The 18,553-nt window shown below is 32.9% G+C and overlaps 3 protein-coding genes across 5 annotated transcripts; 1 reads left to right on the top strand and 2 right to left on the bottom strand.

Moving 5' to 3' along the window:
- Positions 1-4,743: 4,743 nt before the first annotated feature.
- LOC101262179 (protein ALP1-like) lies at positions 4,744-12,865 on the top strand. The gene is made up of 3 exons (XM_010315249.4): positions 4,744-5,003; positions 5,103-5,328; positions 11,611-12,865. The coding sequence occupies exons 2-3, from the start codon at positions 5,199-5,201 to the stop codon at positions 12,648-12,650; spliced, it is 1,170 nt and encodes a 389-aa protein (XP_010313551.2). The 5' UTR covers positions 4,744-5,003; positions 5,103-5,198; the 3' UTR covers positions 12,651-12,865.
- Positions 12,866-13,150: 285 nt separating this feature from the next.
- On the bottom strand, positions 13,151-17,334 carry LOC101267579 (methyl-CpG-binding domain-containing protein 7). 3 transcript variants are annotated; one of them, XR_011212597.1, is made up of 7 exons: positions 17,041-17,334; positions 16,001-16,120; positions 15,822-15,860; positions 15,104-15,244; positions 13,894-14,055; positions 13,579-13,834; positions 13,151-13,428 (listed from the first exon to the last, which is right to left on the bottom strand). XR_011212597.1 is itself a non-coding variant. In XM_004251407.4 (7 exons), exons 1-6 carry the CDS (start codon positions 17,218-17,220, stop codon positions 13,583-13,585), a joined length of 867 nt encoding a protein of 288 aa, XP_004251455.2. In that variant the 5' UTR covers positions 17,221-17,334; the 3' UTR covers positions 13,151-13,428; positions 13,579-13,582. The 3 variants fall into 3 exon arrangements, 2 of the variants coding, with proteins under 2 accessions (XP_004251455.2, XP_069147837.1); XM_004251407.4 differs by having other exon boundaries at positions 13,579-13,807; XM_069291736.1 differs by having other exon boundaries at positions 13,579-13,807; positions 16,001-16,576; positions 17,041-17,229.
- Positions 17,335-17,369: 35 nt separating this feature from the next.
- LOC138339491 (zinc finger protein ZAT11-like) lies at positions 17,370-18,139 on the bottom strand (the record flags this gene model as incomplete). The annotated part of the gene is made up of 1 exon (XM_069291095.1): positions 17,370-18,139. A coding segment is annotated over one exon (624 nt), but the record flags the coding sequence as incomplete, so codon positions are not given.
- Between the last annotated feature and the right edge of the window lie 414 nt (positions 18,140-18,553).

Genomic DNA, 18,553 nt, shown 5'->3' with positions numbered 1-18,553 from the left:
ATCTGACATGAATGAAAATTTTAAAAATAAACAAAATAACATGTAATTAGCTCCTAAATTAATAAAATTTACAAAAAGTATGCCTTATAAATTTCTCAACTTAATATTCATATAGAGGTTGTAAAAGTTTGCAAAAATCCAACAATACAAGCTTCAGCCCATATACATAAACCCCCTATTTTTGTGGATTTTGAATAGACAATATCTGAATTGGGCCTAGTGATAGGGCTGAAATCTATGAACTCTTATTTTAGGCCTCTTTTTAACTTGTGCTCGTTTTACTACTTTTTTTTTCTCTTTAAGTTTATTTCGATGGAGAATGATCTAGATATACGCGATCAAAGTTGAAAAGATACGTAATTTTAATAATTGTGATTTGTCATTATTTCCAAGATTCATTTTCTTGATTAAAGTTTAAAACCCACTTCTTCAAAATATCATATTTCAAATTAAAAAGTTATTATTATACAAAATTAAGAATTTCATCTAAAATTATCTGATATCAAGTAGCCGTAAAAATAATTTTTTTTTTTTTAAAAATAGACACATGTTAAATAAGGCAACCAAATAAGGTGTGGCCCGTGAAATTTTACTACCCTAATGTCTAAAAGTATGTAGGATGAAATTGACAAATAACAAATTTTTAGACTATTAATTATGAGATAAAAGAAAATATATCTTGTCAAAAGGTAAAATAAGTGAAATGATCCTTTAACATCATTTTATTCTTGATATCTAATAAAAAATATTTAAACATTATTTCACTCATGATACTAGGAGGAAACATTGTTTCACTCTAATATTACAAATCAAAAAATGTCAATTTTAAACATCATGATTATTTTAAAAAAATTTTAAAGGTTTAAATTTTAAGAAGAAATACTACACTTGGAACTACACATAAGAACAGGAAACCCTTGTCTTTTCCTCAACCAACTGCTCCACTTTATCCACAAAATTATATCGAAGATAAACTTAAAAAGGAAACGCGAAATGTTAACTTTTTTTAAATTCAATGTTTGATATTAAATGTTATGAGTTCAAATAAATTTGTAACTGAAAGACTATATTTGTCTTTATCTATATTAAAATTCAGTTAAATTTATATTTGCTCATTATGAAAATATTATTTTTGACAAAAAAAAATCATTCTAAATAGCTCAAATAAATTTTAAAAATAAAAGACTAGTTACTATTATAAAAAAGAAATAGTTACTATCAATTCTTTGGTATATATAAATATTTGATATAGGTAATTTATTTTAATAAAACTACTACTTCAAAGTACTTAGTTTCACCAAAATTTTAGTCAAAAAACATCCATTCGCCAAATAAATATTTCTTTAAAAGAACAAAGGCTTTTTAAATTTTAACCTTCCAAAGATTGACCAAGCTAAAACTTTTTTTTTTTAATCTGCCACTTAAATTAATAACAATATGCAATTAGTTGGTTATAATATGTCAATACTATAATATTCACTGGTCCTTCTACAACTGAATTAGTAAATTCATTTAATATTTACTAAAATTTAGCAAATTGATTGATTATAAGAGCTAATATACTAGCATCTTCTCAATTTTTTTATATATTTATTTTTAATATAGACTATAGTATAGCATCTTCTCAATTTTTTTATATATTTATTTTTAATAGACTATAGTATAGCATCTTCTCAATTCTCTTAGCATTTAGCAATAAATTTATAATGGCAACTTCGACCTACTTTTGTCATCCATTATTTTAAACTCAAACGACGTGTAAAAATATAGTTAATTTTTTTTACGATATATATAATATATAATATATATAAAGAATTTATAAAAAGTTTCGGTATTCTTTTTCTTTATTCTAGAGTATGGATTTACGAAGTAACATGTGCAACCACTATAGTTGATATGGATAAAGCGTATAAGCACATTTGAATTATCGTACAATTATTAATTATTTATATTTAAAATTAATTATACGAGAGTTCTATCGTGTTCGAATATTTTTTCCCTATATTATTTACCTCAGACTTATTTGTTTAGTATTATTTACCTTTTTTTTTCTTTCATTTCCAACATTTCTTTAAACTAGCTAATCAATGATTTAGCATAAGGAATAAAGTTAAGCCTAAACATTTTGTATGGAAAATATTAAAACAAATACAATAAGTTCGTCCGTTTTATTTTATTTATGTTAGATGCAAATAATATTTTAACTAAAAAAAGGATTAAAAAAAACTAGATTATATTAAAGTATATACTACAAATAATAACGTGCCAATTCAATCGCTCATAAAATGTTGAGACTTCAAGAAAGATGATGATTTCCAGTTAATTTGAGTCTAGAAAGGTAAAATGAAATAAAACATTAAGATACCAGACCACGTATATTCACATGGTATAAATTTTCCAAAAATATTTAATATGAAAAAGTAAGGTCATGTGAGGGTAACTATACTAATAAAAAAGTTTGGGGCGAGCGTAAAATTTAAATATAATCACAATTTATTATAATTTAAATGTGTTTTTATGTCTTATCACAATTTTGTATATTTGGTGAAATGATATATATTCTAAATATCTCTGATTCGAGCCTGAAAATGAGGTTATCTTTATAGAGAAAATTTTATTTCCTTAAAGTGATATTATTCTAAATGAGTTCAAATTATTCGAGCCTTAATCGAGAAGGAAAAAAAAACAAATATATCATCGAATTATCGTAAATGGTATGCAAATACCCTCTGTCATACTTTTGGAACATTGGTGCCCCTGCCGTTCAAAAATTAAAGCGTATATACCCTTTATAGTAACAGAAATACACGTGTTATCCACTTATTTGACATTTATCGACGAATAAAATTGCGCCACGTGTTCCTATTTAGTCTTCCGTTAAAGTGAAGGGCATACATGCTCTAGTTTATGAATGACAGGAGCACCAATATCTCAAAAGTATAACCGAAAATATTTATATATTATTTACGATAGTTCAAAAATATATGTCCATTTTCCTAGCTGAGAATTAGACATTTGCGAAAAAAAAAGTTGAACCCTATTTTCAATGTTGAATTGACTAGTATGGAACTTTATCACTTTTCGTGGATGAATAGATCCGATAGCGGGGAATCTAAGGTTGATCAATATCACAATTTCTTTTTTATAATATAACAAGGCAAGTCACATATATACAACCAATTAGCCAGTGGCTGAGCCACCAGTTAAAAGGGATTTTTTCGAATATTATTTGGTGAAAATAATATACGATCTCAAATATACCTCTTGGCCTAATATATTGTAAATGCAAAAAAAAAATTATAATACTCTAAAATTGTTTGATTAATATGAAGTGTTTCATTTTACTATTTTAAGTTAAAACGTTTATTTATTTCATATTTAATATGTGCCTTTATCTTGGTTAAGTTCTTTTTTCTCCGAGCCAATTATATTACAATTCTTTGTCTAGTAGCAGGTTATATGTGTAGATACAATTAGGATATTGTCATATTACTAATATGTTTTACCCAAAACAAATTAGTTCACCGTCAATTCTAGCCATAAATCCACTAAAAATGTTTTTTTAGAAAAATATATTTAGTTTGAGAGATTCTTTTAAGTATACAAATCTTTCTATTATAATAGTGGTTTATAATTAATAGATGCTCAAAATATTCCTATTTTAGAGTTAACTTGATTCTCTTTACAACAAATCTCAGATGAGGAATTATGGATAACCGTTGATTTTAATTATTGTCTAATGATTTGTATTAAGATTTTATCAATTGCCAATTCTATTTTTCTCTGTTTTTTATAGTGCATTTTTTTATTTTAGTAAAGTCTTTTAATGACACGTGTTTGTCCTTTTTTATTATTTTAAAAAAAAAGAGTCATCAATTTATATACAAAATACTTTTATATACAACTATTAATATACAATCTCAAATATGCCTCTTAACTTAACACTCTTTAAAAATCAATTTTTTCAATACTTACAAATCATTTAAATTAAGTGAATCTTCACATTTTACAATCTAAAGCTTATTTTAGCATCCCATATTCCCTCATCACAAACAAATTCTTCTTTTCCCAAGTCAATCATATAAAAGCGTTTTATTGATTTGTGATATTAGTATTTGAACACGTGTAAAATATTGATCAACAAGAAGAAAAAAAGAAATTAAATAAAGAAATTCTCAAGCGTTTGAAGATACCAAATACGTTAATATTAATGGTGATTTACACCTCTAATTGACTCTGATTTTAATACATATAAAATAATATAAATATTTTTATTCATTTACATTTCAACAAAAAGAAAAATAAAAAAAAATTAAAAGATACAATACAAAAACATATTATTTAACTTCACCTCAACCATCATTCGACTTTGTGTACACAAGTAAATATTTAGACTGTAATGAATTGAACAAGTAAACACGCACATTCTACACATGAGATGCACACGTCATTCATAGAAAATCTGTTATAAGTAGAACACGTGTCTACTTTTCAACTTAATGATAATTTTATTATATACTTCTTACTCAAATATAGTTAGAGGACATAGATATCTAGTGATATTAAATTAAAAAATAAGTTTATGTGTTATACGAAATAAAATCTATAATATCATTTTTGTCAAAATTACCCCTTAATCTAGATTATGGATGTAGTAAAGAATTGTAAAATCGGTAAATATCGACAACTTGACTAAAACCTTTATTTTCTCCTTCGAATCCAATTTACGCTAAAGTTTTTTTGCTCTCTGAAATCTATGAGTATTGACCATTGTAAATACAGTTTCCACCGATTTCATGTCTGTCACATTGTCTTTTTAAGGAAATAACTAAACCAAATACTCTCTCTATTGTTGTTACATTAATTTCTCTTTTCTTTTCTTGTTCTATATATACTCTTTTTATTTATGCAAACCCAACACTTTCTTATGCACTTTGCATGCTTTGAAACATTCCAAGGATACCACTCAACAAAAGCACATAGCAATGGCATCAAAAAATGGGGTGAGTGAAATTTTTATTGCATATGTAGCTTTGCATGTTTTTTTTATATCTTGAATATGATTATGATTATGATCTTTTTGTTTTTGGTTTTGTTTCAAGAAATGGGGTTTGTGTGATGTTTGAATTTCAATGGAGTTGTTGTGATTTTGGTTATTTGAAGCAAGTGGGATTTGTGGGTTTTGATTCAATTGAGTGATGGGTCCTGTTAGAGGGCATAAAAAGAAGAGGAAGGTAGAGAAGAAAGTTGAAAAGGATTCTTTAGCTTCTGGGTCTTCAGAGAATGGTTCTGCTGATTGGTGGGAGATGTTATCTAAAAGAGTTGCTGGTAAAATTATTATCTTTTCTTATGTTTGTGTTGAATAAAGTTTGTCTTTTTAAGTTTTTAAATTCCCCTAGCATCATTTTCTATCATCCTCTTAGGAATTTCGATTTGTGGATGGTTAAATTCGTGTTTTTCGTTATCTCTCGTTGATGTTACATGCTTATGTTCTATCAATGTGCTGCAAATTTTGAACTAAAGATCCCTAATTTGCATTTGTTTACGAATTTCCAATGCTATGGTTGACCTAATTCACTGATTCATTAAGTTACCAAATGTGAGAGAGAGAAAAAAAGGAGGCAGAATTGGCTAAATTGTTATACACTTGTAACACTAATGACTCGGATTTGGAGATGTGTTCGATGGTTTTACAAGGTCTGGAGTATAAGTTCTTACTGGTGTTGGCCTCTTGATTTTCCTATTTTTCACTGAAGTTCATTTTTTTATGATTAAGATTGTATGGATTAGGAGTATATGCAGTGAACTTGTTCGAGGTAGACTTAAGATAGAGTGCCATTTGAGATGAGTTTAGACCTGACAATGTGTTCTTTGATATGACTGCTAACAGGAGTTCGGAGGAATATAATGATTTTTTTTTTGTTACTATTAAAAATAGCATTTGAAGATCTTCATATGTTTAATCAACAATGTGAGCACTGTGCAAGTGCAGGTAGGATGCACATTGCTAAAAATTCCAAGTTAGAGAGGAGATTTTTGTTTAAATTCATATTATACGCTGTGTCGTTCTTTTTTCAATGAAGGTTGCTTTGTTTCAACGTTATGTTTTACTTTACAGTTTTTACTCAGGATCCTTTTGCCTTTATCATGTGAGGACCGGTGTATCAACTATGAAGTGTTGGTTCTTCGGTTTCAAGATAGTCCATTTTTGGTATTCATGAAGTAGGATACTGTGATAACCTAGGGCTCCTGATTTACAGCTAAAGTTAATTTTTTTCTTTTGGTTGATATGTTGTTTCTTTTATCTAGAGCTAGTACTGTGAAAAGCTGGAGAATATACTTAGAAGGTTTTGAGAATTCGAAACAATCTGTCAACCAAAAACAAACAAAAAAAAGAGATCTTTTTAGGTTATTTATGTTATCCAAGTTATTAGCCTAGACAATAAAGATGAGTATTTCACTACAACAACAACATACCAGTGTAGTCCCACATATTGGAATCTGGGGATGGTAGAGTGTACACAGACCTTACCCCTATCGCAGAGGTAGAGGGTCCGTTTCAAGGAAAAACAGTCAAGAAAAAGAAGAAACAGAAGTGAAAGCATAATAAAGCTTTATGAACAACAACTGCAACAAAATAATATGATTAATGAAGTAAAAGAAAAAACAATAGATAGTTGCAGAAATCGAAGGACAAGAAACTACAGTAGCAATACTACGACTACTACAATTACTGGTATGGACGGATAGCAAGAAACTCAGTACTACCAACTAACCTCCTAGCCTAATCCGTTCCCTCCACAACCTCCTATCTTAGGTCATGTCCTCAGTAATCTGGAACTACGCCATGTCTGAACTAGCCTTAAATAGTTAAATTGAACCAGCTGTCCAACAATTACTCTTGTAGAGCCAAAAATGAAATTCGCAAGTGTTTTGTCTCTGTAAGTGTGTGGCTGCTAGAGTTTCTATCTGCTTGAGCAGTTACTGACATGTTATTTCCTGTCTATACCTTCAGGATTCTTACCTGTGATTTTCCACCTATTGACAAAGTTCCACGTGCACGAATACCTCCAATGAAGCTTCTGGATTCCTTACCTTTCCATCTCCATAATGCTACAAAGGAAAACAGCCTTTTGTTACTTCGACCAAATTATAACCAATATGCTAATCTTTACTTCATCTGTCATCCCTTACAGAACCATGTACAATATTTAGCTTGCTTGAGATTCTGATGTGAGATTCATCTGCCCGTAAATTTTGCATCTGTTATCTTTGGCTAACATCTACTGATAACTGGTGATAATTGATGAGCAAATTATCATTGTCTTTCTCTTTAACATCCTAGCTCGGCTACTATATTCTTGTTCATGCGTCTACTTCTCGGGTTCTTCCCCATGCTGGTTGAAAATCATGTTTTGTATTAAAGGCTATAAGAGGAAATTGTTTTCTTATAATTTTTTAAAGAAAAAATGTTGAAGTATGGCCAAAAGTTCTTATTCATTCCCTTTTAGCAGTCTCTAGTTTGGCATCTACCTTTAAGTTGTCTTATGGATTTTAAGTTTCCATTCTAAATTGAAGCCAAGAACTCAGTGAACCTGGCTTGATCAAGAGATTGGGTTAGGATATATCAAATTCAATTAAGGATGTATCTAAGGGACACATTTTGCTGAAGTACTCAGACCAAAGGAGCTATTCAAGTCTGGCAAGGTTGTCCAGATGTTCAACATAATGATAAATAAGCTGAGAAAATGGAAGTTAGGAACATTCTTTGTTTGCCATCAGTTTCTTACTTTGAACTAAGATGTGGTCTGTCAGTTAACCGTGCAATTAAATGGTTCAAGTATTCCTATCTTTAGAGAATGATATTATTTTCTCACTTTCAGTGGATTAGCGTGGCGATCCTCTTGTTAGGCTAGTTTTGTTCCTCTCAGTTGTTGAAGAAATGGTACTTGGGTGAATGCTTTGCACATAAAAACAGTTCTCGGTGAAGCCATTAGGCCTGTATGTTTCAAATTCTGAATGAGTTAGAATTGATGGAGTTTTCAGTGAAATGAGAATGGAACTCGGATAGATTTATAAGCTGATTCCACATATGTTCTAGCTCCTACCATTATGTACTGTGAGGATAATTTTTAGTTAGTTTAAGCTCCTCATACTTGGCGATTTTGTACTCTAGAAGTACTTGGATAAAAGCAACTCCCTGTGGTAGATCAGTTTACTTTTAGCTTTTCAAAAATTGGTCCTTGCCACGAATGTTGAGCATCTATGAATTCTCTAAAGATCAGTTAACATTTGACAGTTTTGGAAAGCTGTGCTGCTTGGACTCTTCAAAAATGCCACTGGGTGCATGTCAGATCCACCAAGAGGAGAACCTTTTGGAGGATCCGACACAGGCCTGGCTGCATTTTAGGAGAATCCCGACTCCCAAGCAACATAATTGGGAAGTATGAAATTTACAAGGCATTTTCTGTACTAAGTTGTGAATGATGATTAAGAGGAGAATTGATGGATTTGCCAAAGCAAAGGCCAGTGCTCACAGAGGTTTCTCTACTCATTCTTACTGTAAAGATGTAGCTGAAGCATATATATGCTAATTATTTTACTAGGCAATAGATGATATTAAGGATTTGCAGCAGTAAATGCCGTTTTTGCTGCCGTCATTCTTCGTATAAAGGTTATCACAGAAAGATATTTCTAGAATCTATTATGGTGCATATGTCATTGCTTTCAGAATGGATATTATGATGATATTCAAGAAGATTTAGAGTCATAAAAACTGTTGAATCTGTAAATGAGATGTTCAGAGTGGAAGACAATAAGATATTCTAGCTTAGGAGAACAAGACCAATTTGGAAATGCCTCTTAGCTCTTTCAGCATGTATATCTTTGTCTATTTTAAGTCTAGTGGCATAAGTAATGGTTGATATACCACAAGTTACTTGGTGCAAAAAGTTGACAGAGAATTGATTTCTGATGTTAACTTCTTCGTGTATGTTTGGTATGGTCCGGAAAATGTTTTCCAATTGGTCAAAAAAATTGGAAAATATTTTTCCTAAGAAAACAAGTTTCTTAAAAATGAGGAAAATGACTTCTCGGAAGTAGGAAAACAAGTTCTACAAGTGACAATATTGATTGTGTCTTTCACACCCTTCAACAGTACACTTCATCTTCACCCCCACCCCATAGCCCCCATCCCCACCACACCACCCCTACCCCATTTCACTTCCCTTGGTATTTGTTTAGATTATTAAAATGTTTTTAGGATAATATTTTTTTACTTATGTAGCAAACACAAGAAAATAAGAAACCCACTTATTTTCATGAAAAACATTTTACTTCGTACCAAACACACCCTTCATCAACTCCATAGGATCACTGGTGGAGCAGTAGAGGATGCATCAGACACATACATAAGGAGCCCGTCTTTATCCATAAAAAAAGATAATGGCAATAATTTTTTTCTTTTTTCTAAAAATTATTACATTCACAAGTGATCAACAGAATCCTGGAGGTCCTTCGAACCCCATAAATGTGCTATTAAATACGCACCCCGTCCCAATTTAAGTGTCTTTGTTTGACTAGGTACGGAGTTTAAGAAATAGAAGGAGACTTTTGAATCTTGTGGTCCTAAATTGAAGACGTGTGCCTTTTAGTCTTGTGGTATAAAATTGCTATTTAGAATGTTGGAATTGGAAAACATACAACGAGGAAAGTAAGACACTTAAATTGTGACAAAGGGAGTAATTCTTTTGGAAATCACTATTACCATATCTTATTTATGAAGCACGTTTGCTTATTTTTGTTTATTTCTTCAGTATTTCCGTTGCTGTCTCCTATGCTTGAGGGCACAATTAGTCATACTATTTGGTTATTTTGTAGCTTGAACTGCCATAAGATGGTGTCCCATAATTGACAGCAAAGGAAACAATTATATTTTGTTCTGAACCACGTGAGCAATACATATGAAGCTCAAATTTCAAGCCTAACTGTGTAGGAGGTGATAGACTTGCGGCAAAGTAATAAACTTTGTGAAAACCCCTTGTTTTCGATACTATCAGTAGAAGGTTTAATTTATAGAGTGACTGGAGATAGGTTTTTTATATTGGTTCTTAATTAAACTATTAATCTACTCAAGAAATACAAAAGTCACAATATCTTGAATAGTATTCTGTTTTACTCTTTCCAGTTTTAAGTGATAGATGGTTCTAAGTTCGTAGTTAAAAATTGAGCAAAGAAAACAAACAATTTACAAAGGCGTTCCTAGTCACAGAGAGAGTTGGAAAGCAAAAGAAAACGTTCAAAGAAATGATCAAGAGAATAGTATTTATTGTTCCTTGATAATTGGTGTTCTTTTATTGTCTTGATTTTTCATATGTTACTTCACTCGAATATAGCAAAGCAAGGTAGAGATAGAAATCCCTCGTTCATTTAAATTAGTTATGAAGTTCTGAAGAACTAGCTTCAGATCTCTGAACATCTATCAACTTATGTGAGAAATGGGATTGGCCTACAATTTTGACTCTACCTTGTTGAGTACTTTTTTTTTTAAGTCAAGAAGAAAAATAATATGTATGTTTCTTGTGGAGCACGTATATGATGAGAAAGAGCATGAAAATATCCAAGTTGACATAAAATGCCATATAAAATGCATCTGTTGATCGATATTGTGATTGCTTTGATAAATGATGAACAGTTTGATCCATAATGGAAGCTTTAGAAACTATCTTTTTTACTTGCCTAACTAAAATGTACCAAAGATTATAGTTTTAACAACTAATTCGTGCAAGCAGTGAAAGTATTATAGTTTCAAACTACTAGTGATTGTTTGGTAGAGCGTATACGAATAGTACTGAAATAAAGTGTATTAGTTATGCTGGAATTATTTCTTATCCATTGTTTGATTTGGTGTATTAAGGTCATTTTTGTCTTTAACCATGCTTAACCATGTATTAATACACCTTGTATAACTAATACTATGATTTTCCATGTATTAGTTATACACTCTGTAATACTGAATAGGGTGTGTATTAGTTATACAAAGACTGGAAACCTACAAAGATTAATAACGTCATAACTAAGACATGTATTAGATTTTCTAATACATCCTACCTACCAAATGTGATCCCTTATAACCATCGGTCAATTCAGGAAAAATGAGGATTCCACATGAAGTAATATGATTTACTGAGCGAATTTGCTTAATTTTAACATGTAGCTGTTCGATGTACTCAACTTTGTGATTCTTACTTTTTAAATTATTTTTTCAGGTATATATTTGCATGAAAGTTGTATTAACAGAAAATACGATTACTTTACTTGTTTTAACTTGCTTGACAATTTGTAATCTCTAGTATCTTTTCTTGGATGCTCCCCTGTAACAACCCCCCCCCCCCCCCCCCTCCATCTCCGAATTAGTAGCAAAGTCCATTGGCTGCTCGTTACACTGAGTCATAAATTGCTTTAAGTACAAATTTTGGCGGAGTGAAATTGACATTCTATCCAAGTATTGTGACTCTCATTTCATGATTGTGATTGATTGCAAGTGAATTGGATGGTCTTGCAGGTTGAAATTTGATTACTGTAGTTGATAAATTTATCTTTTTTCTGCAGGAAATGTTTCTCCGTCAAAGGGTTTGGATGAGTTCCAATCTGTTTTCAAGATGTCTAGAAGAACTTTTGACTACATATGTTCCCTTGCAGAGGAACACATGCAGGCAAAATCAGCCCACTATGTGTTTTCAAGTGGCAAGCCCATGTCTTTGCATGAGCAAGTAGCGTTAGCTATGAGGAGGCTGAGCTCAGGTAATTCTCTAATTTCAGTGGGCGACTCGTTTGGTGCACACCACTCGACAGTATCTCAAGTAACTTGGCGCTTTATAGAGGCTATTGAGGAAAAGGGGCTTCACCACATACGGTGGCCTTCAACAGAAGAGGATATGACAGCAATAAAGTCCAAGTTTGAAAGAATTCAAGGACTTCCAAACTGTTGTGGTGCAATTGATGCTACACACATCACAATGATGTTATCTTCCTCTGAGCAGACAGCTGACGTATGGCTCGATCAAAATAAGAACCACAGCATGGTCCTGCAAGCAGTTGTTGACCCTGATATGAGGTTCCGTGATGTTGTCACAGGATTGCCAGGAAAGCTGAACGAGAATTCAGTGCTTCAGAGCTCAACATTATTTAAACTCTGCGAGAAAGGAGAGAGGTTGAATGGAAACAAGATGAAGCTGTCTGAAGAAACAGAACTACGGGAATATATCGTTGGTGATTCTGGTTATGCCTTGCTACCTTGGCTTTTAACTCCTTATCAAGACAAAGAACTTTCAGAATCTAAAGCTGACTTCAATAAAAGGCATTTAGCAACTCGTATAGTGGCACAGAGGGCCTTAGCTAGGCTGAAAGATGTCTGGAAAATGATTCATGGAATGATGTGGAGACCTGACAAGCACAAGCTACCAAGGTTTATCCTTGTATGCTGCATTCTTCACAACATTGTTATTGACATGGAAGATGATGTCTTGGATGAGTTGCCTCTATCATCTCATCTTCATGACCCGGGATACCGGCAAGAGGTCTGTAAATCTGTCGACAAGACTGCTTCAGTTTTGAGGGACAATCTGTCCCTCCACTTATCTGGAAGATGACATTCTTAAATGATGTGAATGCTTCTTGGTGAGTGAATAGCATAAGCTATCTATTTGATGACAGATAGAGAGTATTTTCAAAGATTTGTAGGCATTTGATTTCTATGTTTTGTATTATAAGTTTGATTAGAGTAGACTTTGAGATATAACATGGAAATAAGACATCATGGGTGGACAGTTTCCTTATTTAAGCATAGAGTCTTTTGTTATCCAAATTCTTGGTAACTTTCAATATTTAGCATTTTGTTTAACTTGTGCTATGAATGGTGCCAAGGGTTGCCCAAATTCTTGGTAACTTTCACAGTTAGCAACTTTGAGTTGTTCCTACCGTTGGCTTAACTCTAAATCGGAGTGTTTTATCACATTAGAGCAGACGTGAATCGAGTCCAGAAAGCACCTCTTTAGGAAGCTCGATTTGTAGTACCGAAGAGAGTTTTAACAGGTGTGCTGGCGTTGTAAGAGTGCGAAACTCTTTTCTTGAGCAAGTTTTTATCAGGATATATACTAAATGCTGCTATACTGCCTTTAACTGACAAACTTTAATTGTACATCCGTACTTGAACATGTACCATAAGAAAAAAGTTGTCGAATTGTTATACAACACATGAACAAACACAGAATAAACAGGACAACAGATTCTCTACAGTGGTTAAACAGCAAAGTGATTAAGGAGTTGCATAATGTTAGTATGTACAAGATTCAGCATCCAATTCTCATAGGTCAGAAGCAGTCCGAGCTTTCTTGAAGCGTAAACAACTGCATTCTCTCCGTTTAGTGCCTGCAAGGAGGATAAGAAAACAAATGCAGAGAGCTGTGTTCAGGTGCGCTTCCACATGTTTGTTGGGAAACGTTACCTCCAGAGGAAATATACATATATAGTATATGAAAGGGAGTATAGAAGAGTTGAAGCTTTAGTGCTTTCACTTACCTTTCTAGTCTGACTTTTCTGCATTCAGGTTCTCGTCATTCATGAACAACTTGAATCTTTTAGTCCATTGTTGTTTTAGTGAATCAGGAATAGGTGTTCCAGAAATCACAGGATTCCAAGCATCCCCTTTAGGACTAGAAAGAACCCAATTTACTTTTGCTGGTGGAGAAAGAAACGATGAATTGTCCGAATTCTCTGTAACGATGTTCCTCTTACATGGAAGAGATTTCTACAAAGGCAAATAAGCAGACATATTCTTGACATCAAAAGAAAATAAATGTCATGCTTATATTGCCCTTCATGATATTAGCTCACCTTTGCATGATGGTACAACTTAAACATCTTGGACAGTGGTTTATTCTCTTTCAATTCTTCTAGAGTAGCGGACAAAGGAACATTTTCTCTCATTTGAGCCAAGTATCTTTGTGCCGCTATCCTGGATCTAAATTTTTGTCCACTACCTGGTTCATAGTAATACTGCACACGAGGACCAAAAAAAAAAGTTTACAATTTCATCAGAGAGGCACTTTCCATAACAAGGAAAAGGAGAAACGGAGTAGTCGTTGAAATAATATCCCAAACGAACAAGAACAGCATGTTAATAGATGAAACACAGAACAACAACATACCCTGTGTAGTCTCACAAAGTGGGGTTCGGAGAGGGTGGAGTGTATCAGACCTTACCCCTACCTCATATGTGGTCCTTCCACACGGTGTGGAGAAGGTCTTAGCACATCCGTCAGGGTTTTAAGGATGGAACTATGATGTTGTGCCCACATGTGATGGATTATACAGTCCTATAAACTAAAATAATTCACTTAGATTTCTAGCAAGGTTGTAAAATCTAATCTAGTTCTCCACAGTGGCTTACGCAGAATATTTCGTAAACAGTGTGAACATTTAAAAAGTGAACACATAAATTAGTTACTATATTGACATGCGGTGTCATTTTTCTAATTTACACCCGATATTTTCATTTTGCTTGTTTTCAATACATACATATTTAGTAAAATAACATTTTGACAAAGTGGCATCAATTGACAACACTAGGGTCAGGGTGCACCCCACGACTGGTCCGCCAATGTCGATTATATGAGATCAGCAAGGTAATTACTAATGCACCTAATGCCTGTCACAGATAGTAATTCTCCTGATAATTGCGTAAAAAGCAAGAGCATGCTCAAATAGCACTCTCTCAAACGTGCAAAATGAAGCACATATCAATGAATCTCAATCACGAGACATGTTCTACAATGTTTAGGAAAAGCTTATGAGAAGAGTTCAAAGTTTTAGGATAATTCTACTCCAACCCTGCCTCACCATCCGCTATCCACCCTTAGAGGAATGCTCTCTTACCTAAGAAAACTATACTTCACAAACTGCCAGAGATGTTACTTCCGATCTAAAAATTACCCCGATTTATTAGACACATCTGATTGGGCCAATTTGAGCAAACATTACAGCAGCTGATATCAAGAGGTAGATAGATGAAACAAATTCACTACTGAAGGACATGAGATCGTACCTTATCCACCATGCTGCTTCCGTCTGTACGTGGTACCTCTTCTATCACCCAACCATCAGGAAGGTCATAGGGTAAGGTGGCTGCTCTTGTTGACGGCACAATTGCCCATTCATTCAACTGCTCTTCATCCATTCTAACGATCTGAAATTTAATCCAATGACAACTATCAAGTTTCCTATTTGATTCAGAATACATCTTTCACCTTGCCTAAAGGCACCATCATGTGATGATTAAAGTTTTTAAAATCATAACAAAACGACGATAACAGTGAGAAATTGGTATTCTGCACAGACTTCAAAGTTCCCAAGGCCTTCACTACACTAAAAGCTTGAGATTGCTGTTGCAATTACTAGGAGAAGATTCAGAATCTTACTAACCAACATTAGACCGAAAATTTGGACTATATTTTTTCAGAGTTACTTTTTAGTAGGTTAAATGACTAGAAGTTCCCCACACGAATTAGCATAATTCGTTTTCTTCTGAAAAAACAAGTATATTGTTTTTTGACAATTTTCAATTACAAGAACAATAGGGAGAAGAAGAGCAACAATATGACCCTCTTCTTCCAGCTGCCCTTGTCCCGACCCCAAGATAAAAAAACACAAGAAAAAAAAATGTAAATAAAGTTTAACGAAAATATATTACTTAAATAATGATTCAACACATACCATCCACAAGAAGTAGTTATGTAAAAGATCTCAGAGCCAAAGTGCAGTACCTTCCCATCGCAGATGACCATCTTCCGAGACAGAGAACTCTGTGAAAGACGAATACTCCGTGTATGACCAGAACAGATAAATACACCAAGTAAAAAAAAAAAGAGGAATTTCATACTCAGGCATCATCAAACTAGCGATATTACTAAATCTTTGTGAAATATTCAATTCTTTAACTTGCCTTAGGATAGTTTCTCACTCCCGATGCCCTGTTTCTAGGAGCAAATATTTCACCGTTCAATCGTCGCTCGACATCTCTCAATGATCTGAACTTTTGTCCAGTCCCAGGCTCATAGTAGTACTGCATGAAAATATAATGTATGTGCTAACGAGTATGATGCTTTAAAACATAATTGGCATTTATATAATTAATAATTAATCCGACACATGGATAGGAAAAAAATTTAGCTCCATCACATCGAACTGAATGAAGGTGGCCAACCATGTATAGGTCACTCAAAAGGTTACAAATTTCCAATCCAAAAATCAGCTTTAATCTTTTGAGGTGTTGATATCTACACATTGTGTAAACACAGATGCTCAGCGTTAGGTTTCCACCAATGACATTAGGTTAGAAATCTGGAATTGAATGCCATATCTGTAATTATAGTAGCAAGGACTCATCATTGATCCTCTGCTGTCTATGTTTATTTGCACCAGAAATGATCTAAAACAGTGATAGACTTGTAAAATTGAAGGTCAAAATCGACGCGTCAAAGTAGAGATACATTGATCACGCACGCACGCACGGCATAACCTGAGAGAAAAAGTCCTAAAGATGTCATATTCATTCATATCTCTCTCTTACATGTCAGCTATACTACCATGTAAGTTTCGTTCCCCAGGGACATTTGTCCACTATTATATTCCAATTCCATGACAACAGATTTTGCTTTCTCTAAAATTAAGTGAGTTGAGCTCTTTCGGCTCCTATACATACATGCTTCTGTAATCCTTCCTCCTATGCATTCGCTAGAGTCACTAAAATGCAAAGCATTCTAAACCCTAACATATCTCAAGCAACACTAAACCTTTAAAATAACGTTAGTTTCAAATGATTGAAAGTGAACATCTACTCAAATTTAGCTCCACTTTGGAATAAATGATTCACAATCTGATTAAAACAGAATATGAATTTACTACTTAACCTTTTCACCAACTAAGAAAATAATAACTAGTGAGAAATGAATAGCGAATTAAGTTGAAAGTAGAAAAGTGTACTCTGTCAACTCGATCGCCACTCGAGCGAAGCACTTGTTCAATACCCCAACCAGGGGGTAACTTAAACCTTGAGGACAAAGGTCTGTACGGAGTAATCGCCGAGGAAGACGCCGTTAGTTGACCGGAAGTTGGGTACTCTGCGCCGCTTCGGTGGCGGCGTAAGGAATTCTGTTTCTCCATGTATGCCTCTTCTAAACATGACACCACTTATTACTTGTATATATATATATTGCTAATTGTTTATTGTTTTCATGACACATTACTAGTCACATGCATTATTCTTTTTTTATGACAACTTCAAATATCTATGTATGTTAAAAAAAAAAAAATACTAATAATTAAGTGTATATATATTCCGTACACTAATTACGATTTATTGCAATATATAAAGGGGATGAACTAATGAATGAATTAACCAATGAAGTATTACAGCTTCTTCTTCTAATTAATCCTACAAGAATATATAATGGAGTAACTAAATAAAGATTCTCAGAACAGGAGATGCAATTGGCGATAACTTGAAATCAACAACATTATCATCACGAGGGGTTAAGTTTAAGTCCAAACAAAAAATCCTCTTGCTGCTATTGGACTTGGTCAACACTGGTATTATCGTTTTATTAATTTCATCGCGATGACGCCGCATGTGCCCTCCCAATGCTTGACCTAAAGAAAACTCCACACCACAAATAGAACATTTATGTATCTTATTATTCTTTTTGTTGGTTTCAACAAGAAACTCTCCCATTAATCGTGGCTTTTTATTATGACTTGCACGGTGACCGCCTAAGGCTTGGAAAGATGGGAAGCGTTTATTGCAAGTCTTGCATTCAAAATCATTAATATGATGATGATGATCTGATGATGACGATGAACAAGTGTTGTTGTTGAAACGAGACAAAAGCATTAAGGCGCAGTGAGCCATGGCCTCTGCTTCAATTTGCATATTCTCTTCTCTGCTTCTTTTCATATTATCAAGAAAGACGACACAAATTAAAGTTGTTTTTGAAATTTGAAGTGAAGAATAGGATACACATTTGGTTTCTCTTTGCTTCAAATTTATACCAAGAGATAAGACAAGCTTGGCGTGTTTTTTAAAAAACGTGCATCACATTATTCTTTATAAAATGTTTGACTTTAGGTTAAGTGAGTCAAAGAAATACTAGAGATCGATACTTTTATCTGTTTAACTATACTGTTTGATTTTAGACAAAAAATAATTATTTTTTCTATTTATTTTTATTTATCATGTGGCGTCTTTTAAAAGTTAATTTGACTAATTTTTAAAGTTAAATTAAATTATATCAATTTGATATTTTAAACAAAAAGTTTAAATATCAATATCTTAAAAAAATATATCATAAAATGTTAATTAAAATTTTTATCGTTTGACTTTAAAAAAGAATCATGACAAATAAAAATAGATATCACCCTTATTAAATATAAATTGCTCGTTAATCTTATAAAAAATTATTAAAATATTTCAACGGAATAGTAGTTTACTAGTGAAAAA

Source organism: Solanum lycopersicum, chromosome 11 (assembly GCF_036512215.1).
Source record: "Solanum lycopersicum chromosome 11, SLM_r2.1".
Lineage (NCBI taxonomy): Eukaryota > Viridiplantae > Streptophyta > Magnoliopsida > Solanales > Solanaceae > Solanum > Solanum lycopersicum.
Note: the sequence above shows the minus strand (reverse complement) of the source record. Positions and strands in the feature narration are given on the sequence as shown.

What these genes read in the sequence shown, in the direction of transcription:
- LOC101267579 (XM_004251407.4), bottom strand. Translation starts at nt 17,220, where the DNA reads ATGGAGAAACAGAATTCCTTACGCCGCCACCGAAGCGGCGCAGAGTAC. An exon ending in GAGTGAGAAACTATCCTAAG is followed by an intron (nt 15,861 to 16,000) that starts GCAAGTTAAAGA and finishes CGTCTTTCACAG; the next exon opens with AGTTCTCTGTCTCGGAAGAT. An exon ending in AGTTGTACCATCATGCAAAG is followed by an intron (nt 13,808 to 13,893) that starts GTGAGCTAATAT and finishes TTGCCTTTGTAG; the next exon opens with AAATCTCTTCCATGTAAGAG.
- LOC101262179 (XM_010315249.4), top strand. Translation starts at nt 5,199, where the DNA reads ATGGGTCCTGTTAGAGGGCATAAAAAGAAGAGGAAGGTAGAGAAGAAA. An exon ending in GTTATCTAAAAGAGTTGCTG is followed by an intron (nt 5,329 to 11,610) that starts GTAAAATTATTA and finishes TTTTTTCTGCAG; the next exon opens with GAAATGTTTCTCCGTCAAAG.